At 41.9% G+C, this 23619-nt stretch overlaps 1 protein-coding gene across 4 annotated transcripts in view; it reads right to left on the bottom strand.

Moving 5' to 3' along the window:
* lama2 (laminin, alpha 2) overlaps window positions 1-23619 on the bottom strand; it is a 230871-nt gene that overhangs the window by 113232 nt on the left and 94020 nt on the right. For all 4 annotated transcript variants that reach the window (XM_072445577.1, XM_072445583.1, XM_072445592.1 and 1 more), the window contains exons 15-18: window positions 23571-23619; window positions 18672-18883; window positions 17979-18090; window positions 17013-17126 (exon numbers count right to left, since the gene is read on the bottom strand). The exon at window positions 23571-23619 is cut by the window's right edge and continues 56 nt beyond it. In XM_072445577.1, coding sequence (XP_072301678.1) covers window positions 17013-17126; window positions 17979-18090; window positions 18672-18883; window positions 23571-23619 — 487 coding nt within the window. The remainder of the gene's footprint in view (window positions 1-17012; window positions 17127-17978; window positions 18091-18671; window positions 18884-23570) is intronic.

The following is a 23619-nucleotide window of genomic DNA, read 5'->3' as shown; positions in this document are numbered from 1 at the left end:
CATTTGTGACAGTATATTTGCAGCTCCACGGCACAGAGACCGTACCACCTAAAATCAAAATATGGATAACTTTTGATGCCCCGTTTGTGTAGATGATTTCCCCAAATATGAGCTTGATCGGGCAATCGCCCTAGGAGGAGTTCGTTAAAGTGTGAAGCGTAAAAATGTGGTCATTTTAGAGATTTCGCTGTTTTCCCATTTCTGACATATATTTGCGGGTCCGCCACACAGAGACCGTAGCACTTGGAATCAAAATATGGATAACTTTTGATGCCCCGCTTGTGTAGATGATTTTCCCCAAATATGAGTTTGATCGAGCTATTGCCCACGGAGGAGTTTGTTAAAGTGTGAAGCGTAAATGTGAACATTTCAGAGATTTCGCTGTTTTCCCATCTGTGACAGTATATTTGCAGCTCCAAGGCACAGAGACCGTAGCACTTAAAATCAAAATATGACTAATTTTTGATGCCCCGTTTGTATAGATGATTTTCCCCAAATATGAGCTTGATCGGGCTTTCGCACTAGGAGGAGTTTGTTAAAGTTTGAAGCGTAAAAATGTGGTGATTTGAGCAATTCTACGATTTTCCCATAAGGATAACATGGGATGTTTCTGTCATCGCTACGGTTACGCCGTACAAAATATGACTTTGGCTCTCATACTTGTATGATCAGGATGGCAAATTAGAATTTAGTGCAAAATGTCATGTTATTTGGAAAAACTGTATTGTTTATAGGCCACTCTGAAGGCCAAATAGTCAGAATTCTGGGAAGATGGCGGGCATAGGGTAATTCTGGGGGCGTGGCCACAATAATATTTGTTTTTTGTCCTCACGAGAGGAATGCGTGTTCCGAATTTCGTAGCTCTACGACAAAGTTGACCTTGGGGCGTCTCCCATAGGCGCAATGTATTTTGACTTTTGTCGGTGGCGCTGTCGCGCCATTTTTTTACGAAAAAAAAATGGCCCAGAAAAAAACAAAATTTTTCACCGATTTTGAATTTTGGGTAAAGTTTGGTGAGTTTTTGAGCATGTTCAGGGGGTCAAATTAGAGTTCAAAGCGCTGAAGAAGAACAAGAAAAATAAAAATAATTAAAGCCGCAAGCGGCATCCAACGGCCCTCGCGGGCCGCCGGCCTTCCGACTCTGCGCTTTCGACTTGATAAAGATGGCGCCCTTATTGTGTTGAATTAAAAAAGAACTTGACAGACGGCGACACAATTGACATGGCAAATCCAGTGCAAATTAACACAAGTGTCAGTCAAATGTGCGGGTCCGCCACACAGAGACCGTGACACTTGGAATAAAAATATGGATAAGTTTTGATGCTCCCCTTGTGTAGATGATTTTCCCCAAATATGAGCTTGATCGAGCTATTGCCCTTAGAGGAGTTTGTTAAAGTGTGAAGCGTAAATGTGAACATTTCAGAGATTTCGCTGTTTTCCCATTTCTGACATATATTTGCGGGTCCGCCACACAGAGACCGTAGCACTTAGAATCAAAATATGGATAACTTTTGATGCCCCGCTTGTGTAGATGACATTCTCCAAATATGAACTTGATCGGACAATCGCCCTAGGAGGAGTTCGTTAAAGTGTGAAGCATAAAAATGTGGTGATTTGAGCGATTGTACGATTTTCCCATAAGGATAACATGGGATGTTTCTGTCATCGCTACGGTTACACCGTACAAAATATGACTTTGGCTCTCATACTTTTATGATCAGGATGGCGAATTAGAATTTTGTTCAAAATATCATGTCATTTGGAAAAACTCTATTGTTTATAGGCCACTCTGAAGGCCAAATAGTCAGAATTCTGGGAAACGTTTGCGGCTCCGTTGCACAGAGACCGTAAAAGCTATCCTTAAAATTTGGATAACTTTAGATGCACCACTTGTCTAGAGGACGAACACCGATTTTGAGGTCGGTGGGCAAAACGCACTAGGAGGAGTTCGTTAAAGTGTGAAACAGAAAAATGTGGATATTCGAGAGATTTAGCGGTTTTCCCTTAGGGATAACATGGGAGGTTTATGTCATCGCTACGACTACGCCGTAAAAATTAAGGCATTTGTCTGATTGGCTTTTTTGATCGGGACGCCAAAATAGAATTTTGGGTAAAGTTTAGAAAATTTTGGTAAAACTAATTTTTGACCTTTAATGTTAATTTAAAGGTCACTCTGTAGGGGGCGCTATCGCGCCCATTTCAATTTTGTCATCATAAACTGGTCCAAACTAGAAAGTTGAACAACTGATTCAAATTTGGTCCTAATCGGACTTGTTTTGATCAAATGGGAACAATTTTTAGATCTGCAATATCCCAAAATAAGTTGTCCAACTTTGCGGCTGCGCCGCACACAGACCGTAAGAGGTATCTGAAAAAATTGGATAACTTTAGATGCCCCACTTGTTCAGAGGACCTCCGCCGATTTTGAAGTTGGTGGGCAAAACGCCCTAGGAGGAGTTCGTCAAAGTTTGACGTGAACAAAATGGCTAACACAGCGTGTTTTCATTTTCAAAGGAAGATGGCGGCCATAGGGTAAGTCTGGGGGCGTGGCCACAATAATATTTGTTTTTTGTCCTCACAAGAGGAATGCGTGTTCCGAATATCGTAGCTCTACGACAAAGTTGACCTCGGGGCGTCTCCCATAGGCGCAATGTATTTTGACTTTTGTCGGTGGCGCTGTCGCGCCATTTTTTTAGGAAAAAAAAAATGGCCCAGAAAAAACAAAATTTTTCGCCGATTCTGAATTTTGGGCAAAGTTTGGTGAGTTTTTGAGCATGTTCAGGGGGTCAAATTAGAGTTCAAAGCGATGAAGAACAAGAAAAATTAAAGCCGCAAGCGGCATCCAACGGCCCTCGCGGGCCGCCGGCCTTCCGACTCTGCTCTCTGCATTTTACAGAGATGGCGCTAACGCAATTGTCTAAGAACTAAGACAGTGACACATTGGACATGTACAATGCTGTGCTTAACCAGTGTAAATGAAGACAAATATCGGTCAAATGTGCAGCTCCAGGGAGCAATTTTTAGACCTGCAATATTCCAAAATAAGTTGTCCAACTTTGCGGCTGCGCCGCACACAGACCGTAAAAGGTATCTAAAAAAATTGAATAACTTTAGATGCCCCACTTGTCCAGAGGACGTACGCCGATTTTGAAGTCGGTGGGCAAAACGCCCTAGGAGGAGTTCGTCAAAGTTTGACGTGAACAAAATGGCTAACACAGCGTGTTTTCATTTTCAAAGGAAGATGGCGGCCATAGGGTAAGTCTGGGGGCGTGGTCACAATGATTTTTCTTTTTTTGTCCTCACGAGAGGAATGCGTGTCCCGAATTTCGTAGCTCTACGACAAAGTTGACCTCGGGGCGTCTCCCATAGGCGCAATGTATTTTGACTTTTGTCGGTGGCGCTGTCGCACCATTTTTTGGCGAAAAAAAAAATGGCCCAGAAAAAACAAAATTTTTCGCCGATTCTGAATTTTGGGCAAAGTTTGGTGAGTTTTTGAGCATGTTCAGGGGGTCAAATTAGAGATCAAAGCGCTGAAGAAGAACAAGAAAAATTAAAGCCGCAAGCGGCATCCAACGGCCCTCGCGGGCCGCCGGCCTTCCGACTCTGCTCTCTGCATTTTACAGAGTTGGCGCTAACGTAATTGTCTCAGAACTAAGACAGCGACACATTGGACATGTACAATGCTGTGCTTAACCAGTGCAAATGAACACAAATGTTGGTCAAATGTGCAGCTCCAGCGCACAGAGACCGTGACACTTGGAATAAAAATATGGATAACTTTTGATGCTCCGCTTGTGTAGATTATTTTCCCCAAATATGAACTTGATCGAGCTATTGCCCACAGAGGAGTTCATTAAAGTGTGAAGCGTAAATGTGAACATTTCAAGGATTTGGCGTTTTTCCCATTTGTGACATATATTTGCGGCTCTACCGCACAGAGACCGTAGCACTTAGAATCAAAATATGGATAACTTTTGATGCCCCGCTTGTGTAGATGATATTCTCCAAATATGAACTTGATCGGGTAATCGCCCTAGGAGGAGTTTGTTAAAGTGTGAAGTGTAAAAATGTGGTCATTTGAGAGATTTTGCGGTTTCCCCATAGGGATAACATGGGATGTTTCTGTCATCGCTACGGCTACGCTTTACCAAATATGACTTTGGCTCCCATACTTTTATTTTGGGGATGGCAAATGAGAATTGTGTGCAAAATGTCATGTCATTTGGAAAAACTCTTGTTTATAGGCCACTCTGAAGGCCAAATAGTCCAAATTCTGCGAAAATTTTGCGGCTCAGCTGCACAGAGACCGTAAATGTTATCCATAAAATTTGAATAACTTTAGATGCCCCACTTGTCTAGAGGAGGTACACCGATTTTGAGATTGGTGAGCCAAACGCACTAGGAGGAGTTTGTTAAAGTGTGAAGCGTAAATGTGAACATTTCAAGGATTTGGCGTTTTTCCCATTTGTGACAGTATATTTGCAGCTCCACGGCACAGAGACCGTAGCACTTAAAATCAAAATATTGATAACTTTTGATGCCCCATTTGTGTAGATGATTTCCCCAAATATGAGCTTGATCGGGCAATCGGCCTAGGAGGAGTTGGTGAAAGTGTGAAGCGTGAAAATGTGGTCATTTTAGAGATTTCGCTGTTTTCCCATTTCTGACATATATTTGCGGGTCCGCCACACAGAGACCGTAGCACTTAGAATCAAAATATGGATACCTTTTGATGGCCCGCTTGTGTAGATGATTTTCCCCAAATATGAGCTTGATCGGACAATCGCCCTAGGAGGAGTTTGTTAAAGTGTGAAGTGTAAAAATGTGGTGATTTGAGCGATTCTACGATTTTCCCATAAGGATAACATGGGATGTTTCTGTCAACGCTACGGTTACGCCGTACAAAATATGACTTTGGCTCTCATACTTGTATGATCAGGATGGCAAATTAGAATTTAGTGCAAAATGTCATGTCATTTGGAAAACCTCTATTGTTTATAGGCCACTCTGAAGGCCAAATAGTCAGAATTCTGGGAAACGTTTGCGGCTCCGTCGCACAGAGACCGTAAAAGTTATCCTTAAAATTTGGATAACTTTAGATGCACCACTTGTCTAGAGGACGTACACCGATTTTGAGGTTGGTGGCCAAAACGCACTAGGAGGAGTTCGTTGAAGTGTAAAACATAAAAATGTGGTAATTTGAGAGATTTTGCGGTTTTCCCATAGGGATAACATGGGAGGTTTCTGTCATCGCTACGACTACGCCGTAAAAATTTAGGCATTTTTGTGATTGGCTTTTGTGATCGGGACGGCAAAATAGAATTTTGGGTAAAGTTTAGACAATTTTGGTAAAACTAATTTTTGACCTTCAATGTTAATTTAAAGGTCACTCTGTAGGGGGCGCTATCGCGGCCATTTCAATTTTGTCAGCCTAAACTGGTCCAAACTAGAAAGTTTAACAACTGATTAAAATTTGGTCCTAATCGGACTGGTTTTGATCAAATGGGAGCAATTTTTAGATCTGCAATATTCCAAAATAAGTTGTCCAACTTTGCGGCTGCGCCGCACACAGACCGTTAAAGGTATCTCAAAAAATTGAATAACTTTAGATGCCCCACTTGTCCAGAGGACGTACGCCGATTTTGAAGTCGGTGGGCAAAACGCCCTAGGAGGAGTTCGTCAAAGTTTGACGTGAACAAAATGACTAACACAGCGTATTTTCATTTTCAAAGGAAGATGGCGGCCATAGGGTAAGTCTGGGGGCGTGGCCACAATGATTTTTTTTGTTCGTCCTCACAAGAGGAATGCGTGTCCCGAATTTCGTAGCTTTACGCCAAAGTTGACCTCGGGGCGTCTCCCATAGGCGCAATGTATTTTGACTTTTGTCGGTGGCGCTGTCGCGCCATTTTTTAACGAAAAAAAAAATGGCCCAGAAAAAATAAAATTTTTCGCCGATTCTGAATTTTGGGCAAAGTTTGGTGAGTTTTTGAGCATGTTCAGGGGGTCAAATTAGAGATCAAAGCGCTGAAGAAGAACAAGAAAAATTAAAGCCGCAAGCGGCATCCAACGGCCCTCGCCGGCCGCCGGCCTTCCGACTCTGCGCTTTCGACTTGATAAAGATGGCGCCCTTATTGTGTTGAATTAAAAAAGAACTTGACAGACGGCAACACATTGGACATGGCCAATCCAGTGCAAATGAACACAAATGTCAGTCAAATTTGCTGCGCCGCCGCACAGAGACCTTGGCACTTAGAATATAAATATGGATAACTTTCTTTCTCTCACTCCTGAGGACCTGTGGACCCAGATGCCCCTCCCCTGGTGAAGTGGTCCCTGCCCTGTGTGGACGGTCCCTCATCTGCCTGAAGAGTGGCTCCAGTTCGCCTCAGTCGGTCCCTCTTCTGCCTGAAGAGTGGGTCCAGCTCGACTCAGACGGTCCCTCTTCTGCCTGAAGAGTGGGTCCAGCTCGACTCAGACGGTCCCTCATCTGCCTGAAGAGTGGGTCCAGCTCGACTCAGACGGTCCCTCTTCTGCCTGAAGAGTGGGTCCAGCTCCAGTCTCCTCGTGTCCGTCTGTCCGTCTGTGAGAGTCGGATCTCTCCTTCACTGGAACTCCTCCAGGTTTCTACGCTTTTTTCCCAAAGAGGTTTTTTTTGTAGTTTTTCCTGGCCGAGAAGGAGAGTCTAAGGACAGAGGACCCTGGGACATCGTCCCTCGCCACCACAGACATTGTCTGACTTCATCGCCACCACAGACATTGTCTGACTCCATCGCCACCACAGACATTGTCTGACTTCATCGCCACCACAGACATTCTTGATTCATTTCTCCCTGTGGCCCTCAGAGGCAACTGTTGTTGTGATTTTGGGCCTTACAAAAATAAATTGATTTGATTTGATTTGATTTTGATGCCCCGCTTGTGTAGATGATATTTCCCAAAGTAAAGCTTGATCGAGCTATTGCCCACGGAGGAGTTTGTTAAAGTGTGAAGCATGAATTTGAACATTTCAAAGATTTGGCGTTTTCCCATTTGTGACAGTATATTTGCAGCTGCACGGCACAGAGACCGTACCACTTGAAATCAAAATATGACTGACTTTTGATGCCCCGCTTGTGTAGATGATTTTCCCCAAATATGAGATTGATCGGGCAATCGCCCTAGGAGGAGTTCGTTAAAGTGTGAAGCGTAAAAATGTGGTCATTTTAGAGATTTCGCTGTTTTCCCATTTCTGACATATATTTGCGGGTCCGCCACACAGAGACCGTAGCACTTAGAATCAAAATATGGATACCTTTTGATGGCCCGCTTGTGTAGATGATTTTCCCCAAATATGAGCTTGATCGGACAATCGCCCTAGGAGGAGTTTGTTAAAGTGTGAAGTGTAAAAATGTGGTGATTTGAGCGATTCTACGATTTTCCCATAAGGATAACATGGGATGTTTCTGTCAACGCTACGGTTACGCCGTACAAAATATGACTTTGGCTCTCATACTTGTATGATCAGGATGGCAAATTAGAATTTAGTGCAAAATGTCATGTCATTTGGAAAACCTCTATTGTTTATAGGCCACTCTGAAGGCCAAATAGTCAGAATTCTGGGAAACGTTTGCGGCTCCGTCGCACAGAGACCGTAAAAGTTATCCTTAAAATTTGGATAACTTTAGATGCACCACTTGTCTAGAGGACGTACACCGATTTTGAGGTTGGTGGCCAAAACGCACTAGGAGGAGTTCGTTGAAGTGTAAAACATAAAAATGTGGTAATTTGAGAGATTTTGCGGTTTTCCCATAGGGATAACATGGGAGGTTTCTGTCATCGCTACGACTACGCCGTAAAAATTTAGGCATTTTTGTGATTGGCTTTTGTGATCGGGACGGCAAAATAGAATTTTGGGTAAAGTTTAGACAATTTTGGTAAAACTAATTTTTGACCTTCAATGTTAATTTAAAGGTCACTCTGTAGGGGGCGCTATCGCGGCCATTTCAATTTTGTCAGCCTAAACTGGTCCAAACTAGAAAGTTTAACAACTGATTAAAATTTGGTCCTAATCGGACTGGTTTTGATCAAATGGGAGCAATTTTTAGATCTGCAATATTCCAAAATAAGTTGTCCAACTTTGCGGCTGCGCCGCACACAGACCGTTAAAGGTATCTCAAAAAATTGAATAACTTTAGATGCCCCACTTGTCCAGAGGACGTACGCCGATTTTGAAGTCGGTGGGCAAAACGCCCTAGGAGGAGTTCGTCAAAGTTTGACGTGAACAAAATGACTAACACAGCGTATTTTCATTTTCAAAGGAAGATGGCGGCCATAGGGTAAGTCTGGGGGCGTGGCCACAATGATTTTTTTTGTTCGTCCTCACAAGAGGAATGCGTGTCCCGAATTTCATAGCTTTACGCCAAAGTTGACCTCGGGGCGTCTCCCATAGGCGCAATGTATTTTGACTTTTGTCGGTGGCGCTGTCGCGCCATTTTTTAACGAAAAAAAAAATGGCCCAGAAAAAATAAAATTTTTCGCCGATTCTGAATTTTGGGCAAAGTTTGGTGAGTTTTTGAGCATGTTCAGGGGGTCAAATTAGAGATCAAAGCGCTGAAGAAGAACAAGAAAAATTAAAGCCGCAAGCGGCATCCAACGGCCCTCGCCGGCCGCCGGCCTTCCGACTCTGCGCTTTCGACTTGATAAAGATGGCGCCCTTATTGTGTTGAATTAAAAAAGAACTTGACAGACGGCAACACATTGGACATGGCCAATCCAGTGCAAATGAACACAAATGTCAGTCAAATTTGCTGCGCCGCCGCACAGAGACCTTGGCACTTAGAATATAAATATGGATAACTTTCTTTCTCTCACTCCTGAGGACCTGTGGACCCAGATGCCCCTCCCCTGGTGAAGTGGTCCCTGCCCTGTGTGGACGGTCCCTCATCTGCCTGAAGAGTGGCTCCAGTTCGCCTCAGTCGGTCCCTCTTCTGCCTGAAGAGTGGGTCCAGCTCGACTCAGACGGTCCCTCTTCTGCCTGAAGAGTGGGTCCAGCTCGACTCAGACGGTCCCTCATCTGCCTGAAGAGTGGGTCCAGCTCGACTCAGACGGTCCCTCTTCTGCCTGAAGAGTGGGTCCAGCTCCAGTCTCCTCGTGTCCGTCTGTCCGTCTGTGAGAGTCGGATCTCTCCTTCACTGGAACTCCTCCAGGTTTCTACGCTTTTTTCCCAAAGAGGTTTTTTTTGTAGTTTTTCCTGGCCGAGAAGGAGAGTCTAAGGACAGAGGACCCTGGGACATCGTCCCTCGCCACCACAGACATTGTCTGACTTCATCGCCACCACAGACATTGTTGATTCATTTCTCCCTGTGGCCCTCAGAGGCAACTGTTGTTGTGATTTTGGGCCTTACAAAAATAAATTGATTTGATTTGATTTGATTTTGATGCCCCGCTTGTGTAGATGATATTTCCCAAAGTAAAGCTTGATCGAGCTATTGCCCACGGAGGAGTTTGTTAAAGTGTGAAGCATGAATTTGAACATTTCAAAGATTTGGCGTTTTCCCATTTGTGACAGTATATTTGCAGCTCCACGGCACAGAGACCGTACCACTTGAAATCAAAATATGACTGACTTTTGATGCCCCGCTTGTGTAGATGATTTTCCCCAAATATGAGATTGATCGGGCAATCGCCCTAGGAGGAGTTCGTTAAAGTGTGAAGCGTAAAAATGTGGTCATTTTAGAGATTTCGCTGTTTTTCCATTTCTGACATATATTTGCGGGTCCGCCACACAGAGACCGTAGCACTTAGAATCAAAATATGGATAAGTTTTGATGCCCCGCTTGTGTAGATGATATTCTCCAAATATGAACTTGATCGGACAATCGCCCTAGGAGGAGTTCGTTAAAGTGTGAGGCGTAAAAATGTGGTGATTTGAGCGATTCTACGATTTTCCCATAAGGATAACATGGGATGTTTCTGTCATCGCTACGGTTACGCTGTACAAAATATGACTTTGGCTCTCATACTTTTATGATTTGGATGGCAAATTAGAATTTTGTTCAAAATATCATGTCATTTGGAAAAACTCTATTGTTTATAGGGCACTCTGAAGGCCAAATAGTCAGAATTCTGGGAAACGTTTGCGGCTTCGTCGCACAGAGACCGTAAAATCTATCCTTAAAATTTGGATAACTTTAGATGCCCCACTTGTCTAGAGGACGTACACCGATTTTGAGGTCGGTGGGCAAAACGCACTAGGAGGAGTTCGTTAAAGTGTGAAACAGAAAAATGTGGATATTCAAGAGATTTAGCGGTTTTCCCATAGGGATAACATGGGAGGTTTATGTCATCGCTACGACTACGCCGTAAAAATTAAGGCATTTGTCTGATTGGCTTTTTTGATCGGGACGCCAAAATAGAATTTTGGGTAAAGTTTAGAAAATTTTAGTAAAACTAATTCTTGACCTTCAATGTTAATTTAAAGGTCACTCTGTAGGGGGCGCTATCGCGCCCATTTCAATTTTGTCATCATAAACTGGTCCAAACTAGAAAGTTGAACAACTGATTCAAATTTGGTCCTAATCGGACTTGTTTTGATCAAATGGGAACAATTTTTAGATCTGCAATATCCCAAAATAAGTTGTCCAACTTTGCGGCTGCGCCGCACACAGACCGTAAAAGGTATCTCAAAAAATTGGATAACTTTAGATGCCCCACTTGTCCAGAGGACGTACGCCGATTTTGAAGTTGGTGGGCAAAACGCCCTAGGAGGAGTTCGTCAAAGTTTGACGTGAACAAAATGGCTAACACAGCGTGTTTTCATTTTCAAAGTAAGATAGCGGCCATAGGGTAAGTCTGGGGGCGTGGCCACAATAATATTTGTTTTTTGTCCTCACGAGAGGAATGCGTGTTCTGAATTTCGTAGCTTTACGACAAAGTTTACCTCGGGGCGTCTCCCATAGGCGCAATGTATTTTGACTTTTGTCGGTGGCGCTGTCGCGCCATTTTTTTAGGAAAAAAAAAATGGCCCAGAAAAAACAAAATTTTTCGCCGATTCTGAATTTTGGGCAAAGTTTGGTGAGTTTTTGAGCATGTTCAGGGGGTCAAATTAGAGTTCAAAGCGATGAAGAACAAGAAAAATAATAATAAATATAGCCGCAAGCGGCAATGATCGGCCCTCGCCACGCCGCCGCCACGCCGCAAGAGGAGGGGGCGCTAACGCGCCCCAATTGTCCTTTTATTGCGCCTACTGCTGAATCTGTGACGGTGTCACATCTTCTCCCCTTTGTTTTACCATCAAAAAGCAATTTTATTTTGAATTCTTTGCACAATGTGCGGCTTTGCCGCACAGACACCGTGACTCTTTGAATAAAAATGTGGATCACTTTTGATGGTCCACCCCTGAAGATGAGTCTCACCAAATTTCAGGTTAATAGGGCTAACGCCCTAAGAGGAGTTTGTGAAAGTATAAAGTGTAAACATGTTCTGGCGATTTCCCCATTGGAATAACATGGATGGTTTCGGTCATCGTTACGGCAACGCCATAACAATTATGACATGGGTCTCATTGACTTTTTTGATGGGGATGCTAAAATTGAGTTGTGTGTCAAATTTCATATAATTTCGCAAAACTAAACATTTAACCTCCATATAAAATCTGTAGGGGGCGCTGTGGCGCCAAATGAATTTATTTCACTTCAAGTGGGTTTAGGGCAAAGAGTTTAACAACTGATTCTAATTTGACGCAATTCGGACTTTATCTGCGCAAACGGCAGAAATTTTAAATATGGGAGATTCCTGAAATTCTAGCTACAGTTTGCGGCTTCGCCGCACAGAGACCGTGAGAGGTATCAATGTAATTTGGATAACTTTTGATGTCCCACTCCTCAGTAGCATTTTCACCAAATTTCAGCTTTTTAGGGCCAACGCCCTGGGAGGAGTTCGTAAAAGTACGACGTTTGGAAAAACTCCAAAATCATGTTTAGCCATTTTTGAAGCAATATGGCCGACATTTGGTTGGGCGGACGGCGTTGCCGTAATACTATTTTTTACTTCTCTTGTCACCATCTACCTCTGCGCCAAATTTCATGATTCTACGATCAGATTTTTTTTGGGTCATTTCCCATCTCTCAATGCATTTTTGGTACATTTGGGGGCGCTGACGCGCCAATTTTTTTTATTTTAGAAAAGGGAAATAGCCAGAATGTAGAGAGGCACGATTTTTAGAGATGTGAACATTTTTGTGACTTTTCGTCAATGTTCACTGGGTGAAAAATAGGGGGGTTGGTCCCGAGAAGAAGAAGAAGAAGAAGAAGAAGAATATTCCGATGCGAAAACAATGTTTCCCATTTTTCAAATATCATAAACTATACATTTTCGGAAAGCGCTCGCGCTTTCCTACCTCATGGTGTGGGTCCCTGGTCACTGACGGGTACTTTCGTTAATTTTGAGTGGGCTCCGCCCACTTTGTGTTTTTGGCCCTCTATACAGTAATAATGTTCAATTTTTGCATTACATGCTTATATGCACGGAACATGCAAGAGATGGGGAACGTATTCGTGAGGTACTTAGCGCAAATGAGTGCTTTATATGGGGATGACGACCGCTTCGCGGTCGTCATCTCAATGTAAAGTGCTCGTTTAGTGCGCACTTTTGCACGGGCTTCGCCCGTTTACAACGGTAATGTTCCATTTTCCTACTACTAATTAGTATGCACGGGGCGTGCATGAGTGAAGGAGTGCGTTAGTGAGTGTTTGGAAGTGGGCGAGCGCTTCGCGCTCGATTTCGTGCGCACTACGTGCGCACTTTCGCAGCCGTGCTTCGCACGGCCTTACGAGATTAATAGGCCTCTCGCCAGCTTGTGGCGCTCGGGCCTAATAATATTTTTAGCAAAAACAATATAGCCGTTTCCACTATAACAACAAATGATACATCGTTTGAAAGCTCTAAGCCTTCCCGATGCCGCCATGGGGTGGAATCATCATTACGAGCGCTTACGCGCTCGTCACTCCCTATTCCGTCGGGATGCCCCGCCCACTCCCCATAGACTTCCATTGATTTGAGCAGATACAAGCATGGCCCATGCCTGCGGCATGGATTCTCGCGTACGGGACGATGCCAGGAGGGTTTTTGGAGGAATGCAGCGCTTCGCGCTGCTGTTGTCAACAATTAGTGAATGGGCTACGCCCATTCACTAATTGTTGACTATTTCTGTCATAGCAGGAGTAAGTATGCATGATCCATGCCTTCGGCATGGGCTAGTTCACTGTACTTGCGAGGGGCGACGGGGTACCAAACATGCGGGCTGCACCCGCATGTTTGGTCAGACAGTTGCAACGCTGCCTTCGGCAGCGTTGCGGGAGCAATAGGCCCTCCGCCCTGCTGGGGCTCGGGCCTAATAATAATAATATTTTTAGCAAAAACAATATAGCCGTTTTCACTATAACAACAAATTATACATCGTTTGAAAGCTCTAAGCCTTCCCGATGCCGCCATGGGGTGGAATCATCATTACGAGCGCTTACGCGCTCGTCACTCCCTATTCCGTCGGGATGCCCCGCCCACTCCCCATAGACTTCCATTGATTTGAGCAGATACAAGCATGGCCCATGCCTGCGGCATGGATTCTCGCGTACAGGACGATGCCAGGAGGGTTTTTGAAGGAATGCAGCGCTTCGCGCTGCTGTTGTCAACAATTAGTGAATGGGCTACGCCCATTCACTAATTGTTGACTATTTCTGTCATAGCAGGAGTAAGTATGCATGATCCATGCCTTCGGCATGGGCTAGTTCACTGTACTTGCCAGGGGCGACGGGGCACCAAACATGCGGGCTGCGCCCGCATGTTTGGTCAGACAGGCTCGGGCCTAATAATATTCCGATGCGAAAACAATGTTTCCCATTTTTCAAATATCATAAACTATACATTTTCGGAAAGCGCTCGCGCTTTCCTACCTCATGGTGTGGTTCCCTGGTCACTGACGGGTACTTTCGTTAATTTTGAGTGGGCTCCGCCCACTTTGTGTTTTTGGCCCTCTATACAGTAATAATGTTCAATTTTTGCATTACATGCTTATATGCACGGAACATGCAAGAGATGGGGAACGTATTCGTGAGCTACTTAGCGCAAATGAGTGCTTTATATGGGGATGACGACCGCTTCGCGGTCGTCATCTCAATGTAAAGTGCTCGTTTAGTGCGCACTTTTGCACGGGCTTCGCCCGTTTACAATGGTAATGTTCCATTTTCCTACTACTAATTAGTATGCACGGGGCGTGCATGAGTGAAGGAGTGCGTTAGTGAGTGTTTGGAAGTGGGCGAGCGCTTTGCGCTCGATTTCGTGCGCACTACGTGCGCACTTTCGCAGCCGTGCTTCGCACGGCCTTACGAGATTAATAGGCCTCTCGCCAGCTTGTGGCGCTCGGGCCTAATAAGGCCAGTTAAAGAACTAAAGATGGGGTACATGATTTAATTTTTGTAAATTAATATAGTATAAATCATCTAGTATAAAGTATAAAGAAGAATGCTGTTGCGTGCTATGATCATCATGCATGTGAATACTAGCGATGTGCCAAAGAGTTTGTGGGAGCTACGAGCGCGTTATATACCAACAAAATACCTACTTCCTCCTTTCACAGTTAGAAATGACTAAGGTGAAAGCCAAACAGTTATAGTTCAATTATATATTATAAATATATTGATATTTTCAACACTGTTTATTTGTATTATTTATTATTATTTGATCATAAATATAATAAATGTCCTCCCTACTGTATCTGCATTACCTTCATATGTCGGCACAAATGCTGTTTTTCTGACAGTTAAAAGGTTCTACTACTCTGAGCACTTATGTATTCTAATGGGATGCCTTTTTTCTTCTCTCTGAAGTTAAAGCTTAATGACCAAGTATAATTAGTGCTCATTACCTTATATTACTTATATAACATAATGCACTGGGACAAGGCAACACATGACATTTGTCAATACATTCATTTATAATAACCAAATAAAGGTGTCAAACTTAATTACAATCAGGCAGCGAGGTGCACAATGCAGAGGAGGTCAAAGTTAATTATATGGTTCAGGAGAAACTATAAGGAGCATTGCTATGGAAACAGGTTGCATAAGAGCAATAGACAAACACTCAGTGGAGAAATACAATTTTAAACTGGATGTCTCCTGCACAATTCTGGACTTATGTGAAGAACGATTACAGATTGTGGGCATAATCTTGGCTCAGATTTGTGTAGGTCTGGGTGAGACTGGGTACAGATGATTAAACTGGGAATCGCCTTATGATCACAACTTATCTGCAATTTATATCAAGCATGTCCGATATTTTAGAATCTTGGTCACAGAATGGGCCCTCGTCTCGCTGCATCAATCTTTGTCCAACTGTGTTACACATTTTTCTTAGTGAAAAAACACAGCTGCATGACTATGATCCCCTGTTACCTCCATAAACGGCATGGTTACCACGCAGCGTCCAGAGCTCAATAGTCTTACAATTTGAAATTCCTCAGACCTTCAGAAATGATATAAAATTATAAAAAAGAAAAGAAAGTAAGCATGGTTTGGGCACACAGATTTAGAGGTATATTTAAAAAAAATGCCAATTGCTCTCTTTTGTAATATTGTACAAACAAAAACTTTCGAAAACATCTGACAAAATAAAAAAGTACATTCTTGACTGATGGCATAAAGAAGAACATAGAAACAGTGAAACAACATTTCATTTACACCTCATTCATTCATTTTCTACCGCTTGTTCCCGTCAGAGGTCGTGGGTGACTGGAGCCTGTCACAGTGACTTTGGGCCTTAGGCGGGACCCAGCCTGGACAGGGGCCAGCTCGTTACAGTGTTATCTGTTTACAACCACGCACACAAAATCTAGTTTTGCCACTATATTCTCACAATAATATCAGAATGTAATATGAATGGACTCTATGGAAATTCTCTTTCCCCCAGATCACATCTCAGGACTAAACATCCCTTCCACTTCAGTTTTCATTTTTGTTAGTTTCCAATTAATTATTAACAAACTGACTGTAACCTCAATTTAAAATGATTTGACTGATGGATATTTGTAGAAAGGGGTGAAAGACACAAACCACACTACCATTGTTCAGTCAGTCACAGTAGAAGCTTGTAGGAGTGAATGTTTGAGCAGGTGTCTGTCTGCTGTCACTGTGGAGTTGTAGGATATGGGGAAGTCTGACTAGGCCCACCTGTGTGTCCCAGGAGCCGCCTCATATATAATACAACATAGCAGCGTCATACAAGCCTGACTGTGAGCGTGTTTGGTCCGATGGTAAGTGACAGCTTAAGCCCGAGGCAAGGAGAAAGTGAGGTTCAATATAGGAAGGTGTAACTACGTGCAGGTGTAACTATGGCCACTAGGGGAGGTTACTCTCTCTTGAACGAGTGGATGTGAGGTTTTCATTATATTATTATCTTTTCAGGTAATTTATTTTTGGGTCTGGAGTAACTACAATAATCATGGAAATAATATAATGTGTGTGTAATATATTACTCATCAACAATTGTAGCGACCTTTTAACACAATAAATGCTTTTATTCATGCATTTTTTAGCTGCTTCTTCTGAGAACCTGGGATCACGTCAACAATTTGTATTGTGTGGTATCTATTATGCTACATAACATCAGGTAACGTATTGACAGTAGGGCTGGGAATCACAGGATCCCTCACGATTCAATGCGATACACGATACACGGCTCACGATACGATAATATCACAATTTTGCAATACATGCGATAATAATCACTATTTTTTTAAAGAACCCATTATATTATCACAACATTTTTCTTTGGTAAACCACGACCTGCACAAACAAATAAAATAAGTTATAAGTAAATAAGTTTTCTTATGCAGACACAAAATAATTTGGGAAATTAGACCAAAAATGACTCATGGCGATATATCGATTCAGTATCACCACATTTGGTAACACGATATGTCGATGATATTTCGATATTTTATCACACCCCTAATTGACAGCAGTTGTACTTGTACGTACCAGGCAGAGCCCAGTGAACTGATCACACTGAGAGCTGTGTCCGTGGCACTGACAAGGTTCACAAAGGCCGTTGTAGAGCACAGCGTTGACCCTGCGGAATCCACCGGCACAAGACTGAAACACAGGAGAGAACAACTGCATGTTTTAATAGGTTTTCTCAAATTGGCATTGATACAGAATGAGCTGATAATATTCTATCTTTGTTTATGGCCTTGTACAATGAAATGCATCAAACAAACCAATAAACAGGATTATATAGAACATATACATTGTTTCTCCACAAGTAAGAAGTACAATAAATCCTTTTATTTCAAAACGTTTCTTTTTTTAATATGAAATTGTTTTATAAAATGTTTTTATAGATGACTAGTTTTTTATATTTTAAAGTTTGATATCGCATAAGAGAGACTTTAAGGAACTAGATTATTAAATGCCATTACTGGAAAGACATAATGTACATATTCAAATGTGTGGCTTATCATTATGTATAGGTTCATTCATATTCATACTGACATGAATTCAAATTAATTGAATCAAGAATAATAAGTGGTTTCAATATATAAAATAATGCCATAATTGTCTGGTACATGCATCTCACATTGTTCAGATAAGTCCATTACATTTTATGTCTTGGTTGAGGTTCAAGTATGACACAAAACATGAATGGACTGTAACATCAACCACACAAGAGCAGAACGTTCACCATCTTATAGTTTGAAACATTACACAGCAACTTTCCTTTCTTTTTAATCAGCTCTTTTTTTCAGTTTTAGACTATTCTCTATTCTATTTACATATATAACAATTGCGATATTATAATCCTTCAATACTTCTCCCAAAACTCAGTCCAACTCGAACTGTTTGCCGTAAATTTCATGAGAAAAAAGTCGTATACAGGTATGTTTGGTTCTTTATTTGCTTCAGCCTGTGGAGTTGTTGTGCGTGTTTGTGTGGGCGGGTGTTTACCTCACAGGAAGTTCCAGAGAAACCCAGAGGACAGGAGCACATCTCCACCGCTGAGGCTGTCCGCTCCCCGCGTGCAGACGGATTAGCCACCTCCATCGAGAACAGGTGCAGCCTACACACACGGAACAAGGGGGAAAACAACGTCAGCGCTGGAGAAAAGGTTTAAGGAAAAAGACAAACACTGTATTTTCAAATAAAGGGCATGGTTCTCAATCTGTGGTACACATGATTTAAATAATTTTAAGTGCAGTCTAGTATGTTTGATTTAGGCTGGTATTTAATTCTAATATAATCCGGTTTTGTCAGAACTGACTTGGATCTGGATTGGTCTGTTTTAATCTTAGTTCAGACCTTGTTTAATCCTGAGTGAGACATGGTTTAGTTCTGGTTTAGGCTTGAGCATGTGTAGTCCTTATTTGACATAACCTTTAGTTAATTCAATCTGGGTTTTTAGTACAGCCCTGGTTTATGTCAGATTTAGGCGGGGATTATTTTGGTCCCACTCCTGGTTTAGTTTTTGGCCTTGTTTGTTTGTTTTAATCCATATTAAGATGCATTTCAGTGTTGATATAATGACAGTCTTGTTTCGTCCTGGTTTTGTCTGTACGCATGTTGAATTAGTTTGGTTCTAGGTTAGTGTTGGTGGTGTGGGGGAAAGAATATAGAAGAAAACAGAAGAAAAGGGAGCTATACCTGTACACAGCAGTAGGGTTGGTGCTGTAACTGGCCCGGAGCATCACTTTGGTTACACTGGCCAGAACAGAGAGGAAATCCCTGCGGCTAATTGGTTGAGAAGTTTCTGAAAACAAGAAGTTTTCAGGAAGAAGGGCGACCTCATTGGTCACAGGTGAGGAGGGGTACACAGGCTGCCCAAATCTTCCTCGGCTGATCCTCATGCCACCGCCCTGAAGGAATTTATCAAATATAATAAAATATTTACAAACCTTTGTTTTGGCGTCAAATGGTGAACATATTTTCTACCACATGCACCAAAACCATGTGTGCAAAAGATTACATTTATTTTTTTGTCTGCTTTATAGTTACAATCTTTGACACCAATGGATCATTATTTAGTATTTTGGACTTATAAATTGCAACATACTTCTAGCACAACTTCCCACTTCAGGTTGAAAATTGGACACTGATTTCTGTCTGTCCCTTTACAGTAAGTCCTTCAACATCATCACAACAAAGGCACCATATTGACGGCCCCGCCTAAGAGCTGCAATTCATGTATTTTTCTCCTTTGTGCCTAACTGGCTAGTGATTACCTAGTTCAGAGCAGTGGGCGTGTACCAGGAGTCCTGCTGGAGCGATGGTGTTTTGAATGCAGCAGAATAGAAGATAGAAGATTGTTCAAATGTGCACAAATCACTCTAAATACAACGTGAGTAGTTAAATGAGAAGGGAAAACAGTTAGAACATAGTTTAAAGTCCATTTTGCATAATACGTCCCCTGTAATTTAGTAAAATTACAGGGGACGTATTATGTCCCCTGTAATGCGTGATTCATTCCACACACTGTTGGAAGTAGAATACTTCTCTAGCCACAACTGCTATGGCCATTCACTCTCTCAAGGTCTTGCCCGTAGGAGCACACACTAGAAGAATGCAGTGGTAGGAGGGACAATGCTTCTTTTTTTCTTCTTTTTTGAGGCATTTTATAATATAATAAAACGTATTTAAATGGTGCACAGTGTAAGAGATGTTACACCTTTGTCTTAAATGTTCCACAATATGGCATTAAATTGGTATAATGTAGCAATAACTTGATTTCGAGGGCCTTCACACCTCTGACTCGTAACTCCAGCCACATGCTTGTCTCCATGGAGATCGACAACTACAATGCTGTGAAACATTCTGGACAGAGCAATGACATCTCCATGGAGACAATCAGATGACAAATGACATAGTGTACTTTGAACTGTGCCTGATTGTAGTCTGTCCTTCTTTGTCACACCAACAAATGCTTGACATTTTCACTGGTGCCGATGCCTTTTCCTCAATTTACTTTTCTTTTCTTCACAATATCCCAACTTTCTTCTAAAAATTAAATTAAATCTCTGTCAAAGTCATCCTTTATGATCAGAATTGAATGGCTCTGGATTGCGAGTCATTAGTTAGAGAGCTTCAGTTGCTATTGACTGTTTTGAATGGACCCGATGCCAAGTGAATTGCGCTTCTCGTATCGTCCTCCTTCTCCTGTTGAATGTGGATCAATGGGATGTAGCGGCTAACGCAGAGTGACAACTACTGATGGCGGGGAAGAGCGCGCCAGACAGCTTACCATGCCAATAATGTCAGCTAATTGCAATGCGGAGAAAACGGGAGAGAGACGGAAAATGGATTGACCAGAAAACAGACAAAGTCACCGCAAAGGAAATAGTTTTTATGCAATCGCGGCATGAGAAATGAGCAAGTCAATTCTTTATTGTAACTATTCTTCAGGTAATCAGGCCTGAAAGGAGCGAGAGAGCGCGTGGAGAGATGTGCCTCGGCGATGTCCTTGTCAACATAGATGAAAAGTGCGTGGAACGTTATTAAAAGCTGTTTTAAGTGATATTGTGGTGATTTATGGAGATGTTTGCAGTTGTCTGAGTATTGCAAAAGATGATAAAGGTGAAGGAATACATTTATTTAGTGGGGCTGTCGTGGGGGCAATGGACACTGATAGACGTGAGCCCCTCAGAGGACATTTAGCAAAGCAACTCATTCATGGTTGCAACACTGGGAAGGTGAAAATGATGTGCTCACTATAAACAAGGAGAAATGCAAAAAATGTTCTGTAGGTACAATATTTAGATGAATTCTGTTGAACGCTTATTTATTACGTCCTAAATCTCCCTGGATATGTTATTGCCTAAAATGTTCCACCACATTAAACATATCCAGCTCTACGGATAAAAGCAGAAGATGCCACAAGGCCAAGTTACAGAGCAGGAGTTTTATTGATAAAGCGCACAATGTACAAAAAGGTTTCACACGTGACTTTGTTTCTGATTTATTAAAAAAAAAACATTTTACATAATAAGAAGCAGTCCAAAAACGGTGAACTTGACGCTTTGGGGCTTTTAGATCTGAGGCAGAAGGAGATCTATGCTCGGAGGGACGAGAAATTACCAAGTTTATGGAAATCTGTGTTTTGTATGTGCACTTGTAGTAAGATTATTCATAAATGACACCAGATCTGAGAAAAAAATGTTTTCCAAGGTAATTTTTAGAAGCAAAAACACGTTCTAATTTAATAAATGCATGATAGACAGTGGAACATTCCAGGCAAAGCAATAACATCTCCATAAAAAAGGTTTCTTAAATGATAATACACAAACAGCTGTAAGTATTTCTTCTTGTGGTGGAAAAACGAAAAATAAAAACGACACTAAATTTACAATGTTTGAATATGTTTGGTCAGCGTCTGATTCCAAATAGTTGTAATTTTGTGATTTCTTCACCACAGTACTAAACAAACCGTGATGATAGCTGGTGTGGCGGCGCGGATCGTAAACAGCAGAGGAAACGGAGACAAAGGCGCACAAAGGGGGACAGTAAGACGCTGAGGAGGGAATAGCAGCCTGACAGTGTGTAGGTGGATTATTATTGTCATCATTTTGAGAGGCTTTCTGTTGACAACAAGAGAGACACTTGTCCAGGCCTCCTCCGGCTTCCATCTCCTCCCAGACTGTCCATCTCACATCACAGCGGTGTTAAATATACCTCACTCAAGACCACGGAAGGGCAGACGGCTTATTTACCCCGTGCTCCTACGTATTTCCAGTGCAGCGGGTCTCATCATTTTCACACCAAGTACCACCAAAGAAAAGATATGTACCACCAGATTTAAAATGGGTTGAAAATGAGACGATTTCAGTTTGAAATTAGACTAAAAGTGGAATAATCATTGATACAGTCGTTCTAACAAAGACATATGCAGGACTTGTACTCATTTACTTAGGTAACTTTGTGAAGAAACATACTTCACAGAGCAGTTTTCTGACACTATAGTTTTTGTCCTATTATATTTGATCTAAAGTAACAGTACTCTTACTTCAGTAAATGTTTTGTGACAAATCTTTATGTGAACAGCATTCAATTTGTACATTTGCGTTTCTTTAACCTCAGCTTACATTCAGATATGATTTGTTTTTGTAATTATTTTTTTCATAAATCTGTGCATTATTCATTAATTTCATTTGAAATACATTTTAGATCAAAATTGTTTCTCATCATTTTTGGGTATACTTTTTTCTCTAGAGTAATAATTTGGGTCACAACTTCTTTTAAAGTAACGTTTCTCTTACATATTTGGCTCCTCTACCCATCCCTGTCTAAATTAAGCAAAATTTGCTTACTACTACTACTACTACTACTACTAATACTAGAGCTGAAGAGGAGTATGTGTACTATTCATGTACAACCATTTGAGGAATCATTCGTTTTTCTATCTTGCTTATATATAAGGACAAACACAACGAGGAGCAGTATGTCACACTGTTTCACGCCGCGTCTAGAGCACCATAACGCACAGTGGAGTTATCTGTCTGTAGAGAAGTGTGCCAGCTCATCATCAAAGTTTTGACGTCTGCAAGAAATGTCCAGATATTTAGCAACTGTGCGTCTAAAGGTTTCACACAGATTCACATCTTCAGCACTTTCAGAACATTTTACTGACTATATTGATATAATGCTGTGTCCGCCAAGAGCCTCAAGAGTGTATCAAGGCAACGTGAAAGTAGTACCAATCATCATGTTGTTAGGCAAATTAAGATTGTGTTGTAGTATAGAAGAAACTACATTGAAATATAGCATTTACTTTAATACTATTTTTGATACTCCTACTATGACAAAAAATAACAATGTACATTTATTTTTGGATGAAGTTGCAAACATTGATATTGCATCTGCTCCTGTGTAAAACTTGCATGCAGGGTTGTTTAGAGACATAGTGGATATAAACAGTTAACTAATAGTGTGGCTGCTTTGCTTATTACTGCCATACATCATATCAGCGCCTCTCATTATAAAGACATACACAGGGAAACGCCGGCACCGGAACATCTGCATTTTTATCGCTCACTTCAGCATTTTTGAGACGACGCTTCCCCTTTTCTCAAACGTCTCCAAGCTTTTATATCCAGCCACATTAGTCGGTTTAAGAGTCGATGGATTGTGGCTGAGATGAATAATGTGAGGAACTTACCATATGAACTCGACTGGTGTGGTGTGGGTTTCCTCGTGCACACAAACACATGCGAAGTGTGCAAGGACATAAAGGCTCATCAATAGCAGTGGTGCAAGAACTTTTAAGCTTCGAACAACAACAACCAGAACCTTTATTAACAAGGCAGATTTTGTTCAAATGTATAATCATGTATGATATTTGTGTATTGTGTAGAGATGCATCGCAGACATTTGCATTTGAAACGGTCAGTTTACATTAGTTTCAGTAATTTTATTTTCAGCAATAAATGGCATATTTGTGTGAGTTATGAGACATAGTTGGGCTGCAAGCTAAATTGCACACATATCAACACCATCATTTAAATGGAGGCATCTAGGTTGTCCCAATGCAGTACAATGAAGACTTCTTCTTACCTCGATGATCAGGTCGGGCTCTGAGGTGACTCTGATAGCGGTCTGCTCT

Source organism: Eucyclogobius newberryi, unplaced genomic scaffold, assembly GCF_026437365.1.
Source record: "Eucyclogobius newberryi isolate DKJ021-1_F unplaced genomic scaffold, fEucNew1.0.hap1 SCAF_1, whole genome shotgun sequence".
In the NCBI taxonomy this organism is placed as follows: domain Eukaryota; kingdom Metazoa; phylum Chordata; class Actinopteri; order Gobiiformes; family Gobiidae; genus Eucyclogobius; species Eucyclogobius newberryi.
Note: the sequence above shows the minus strand (reverse complement) of the source record. Positions and strands in the feature narration are given on the sequence as shown.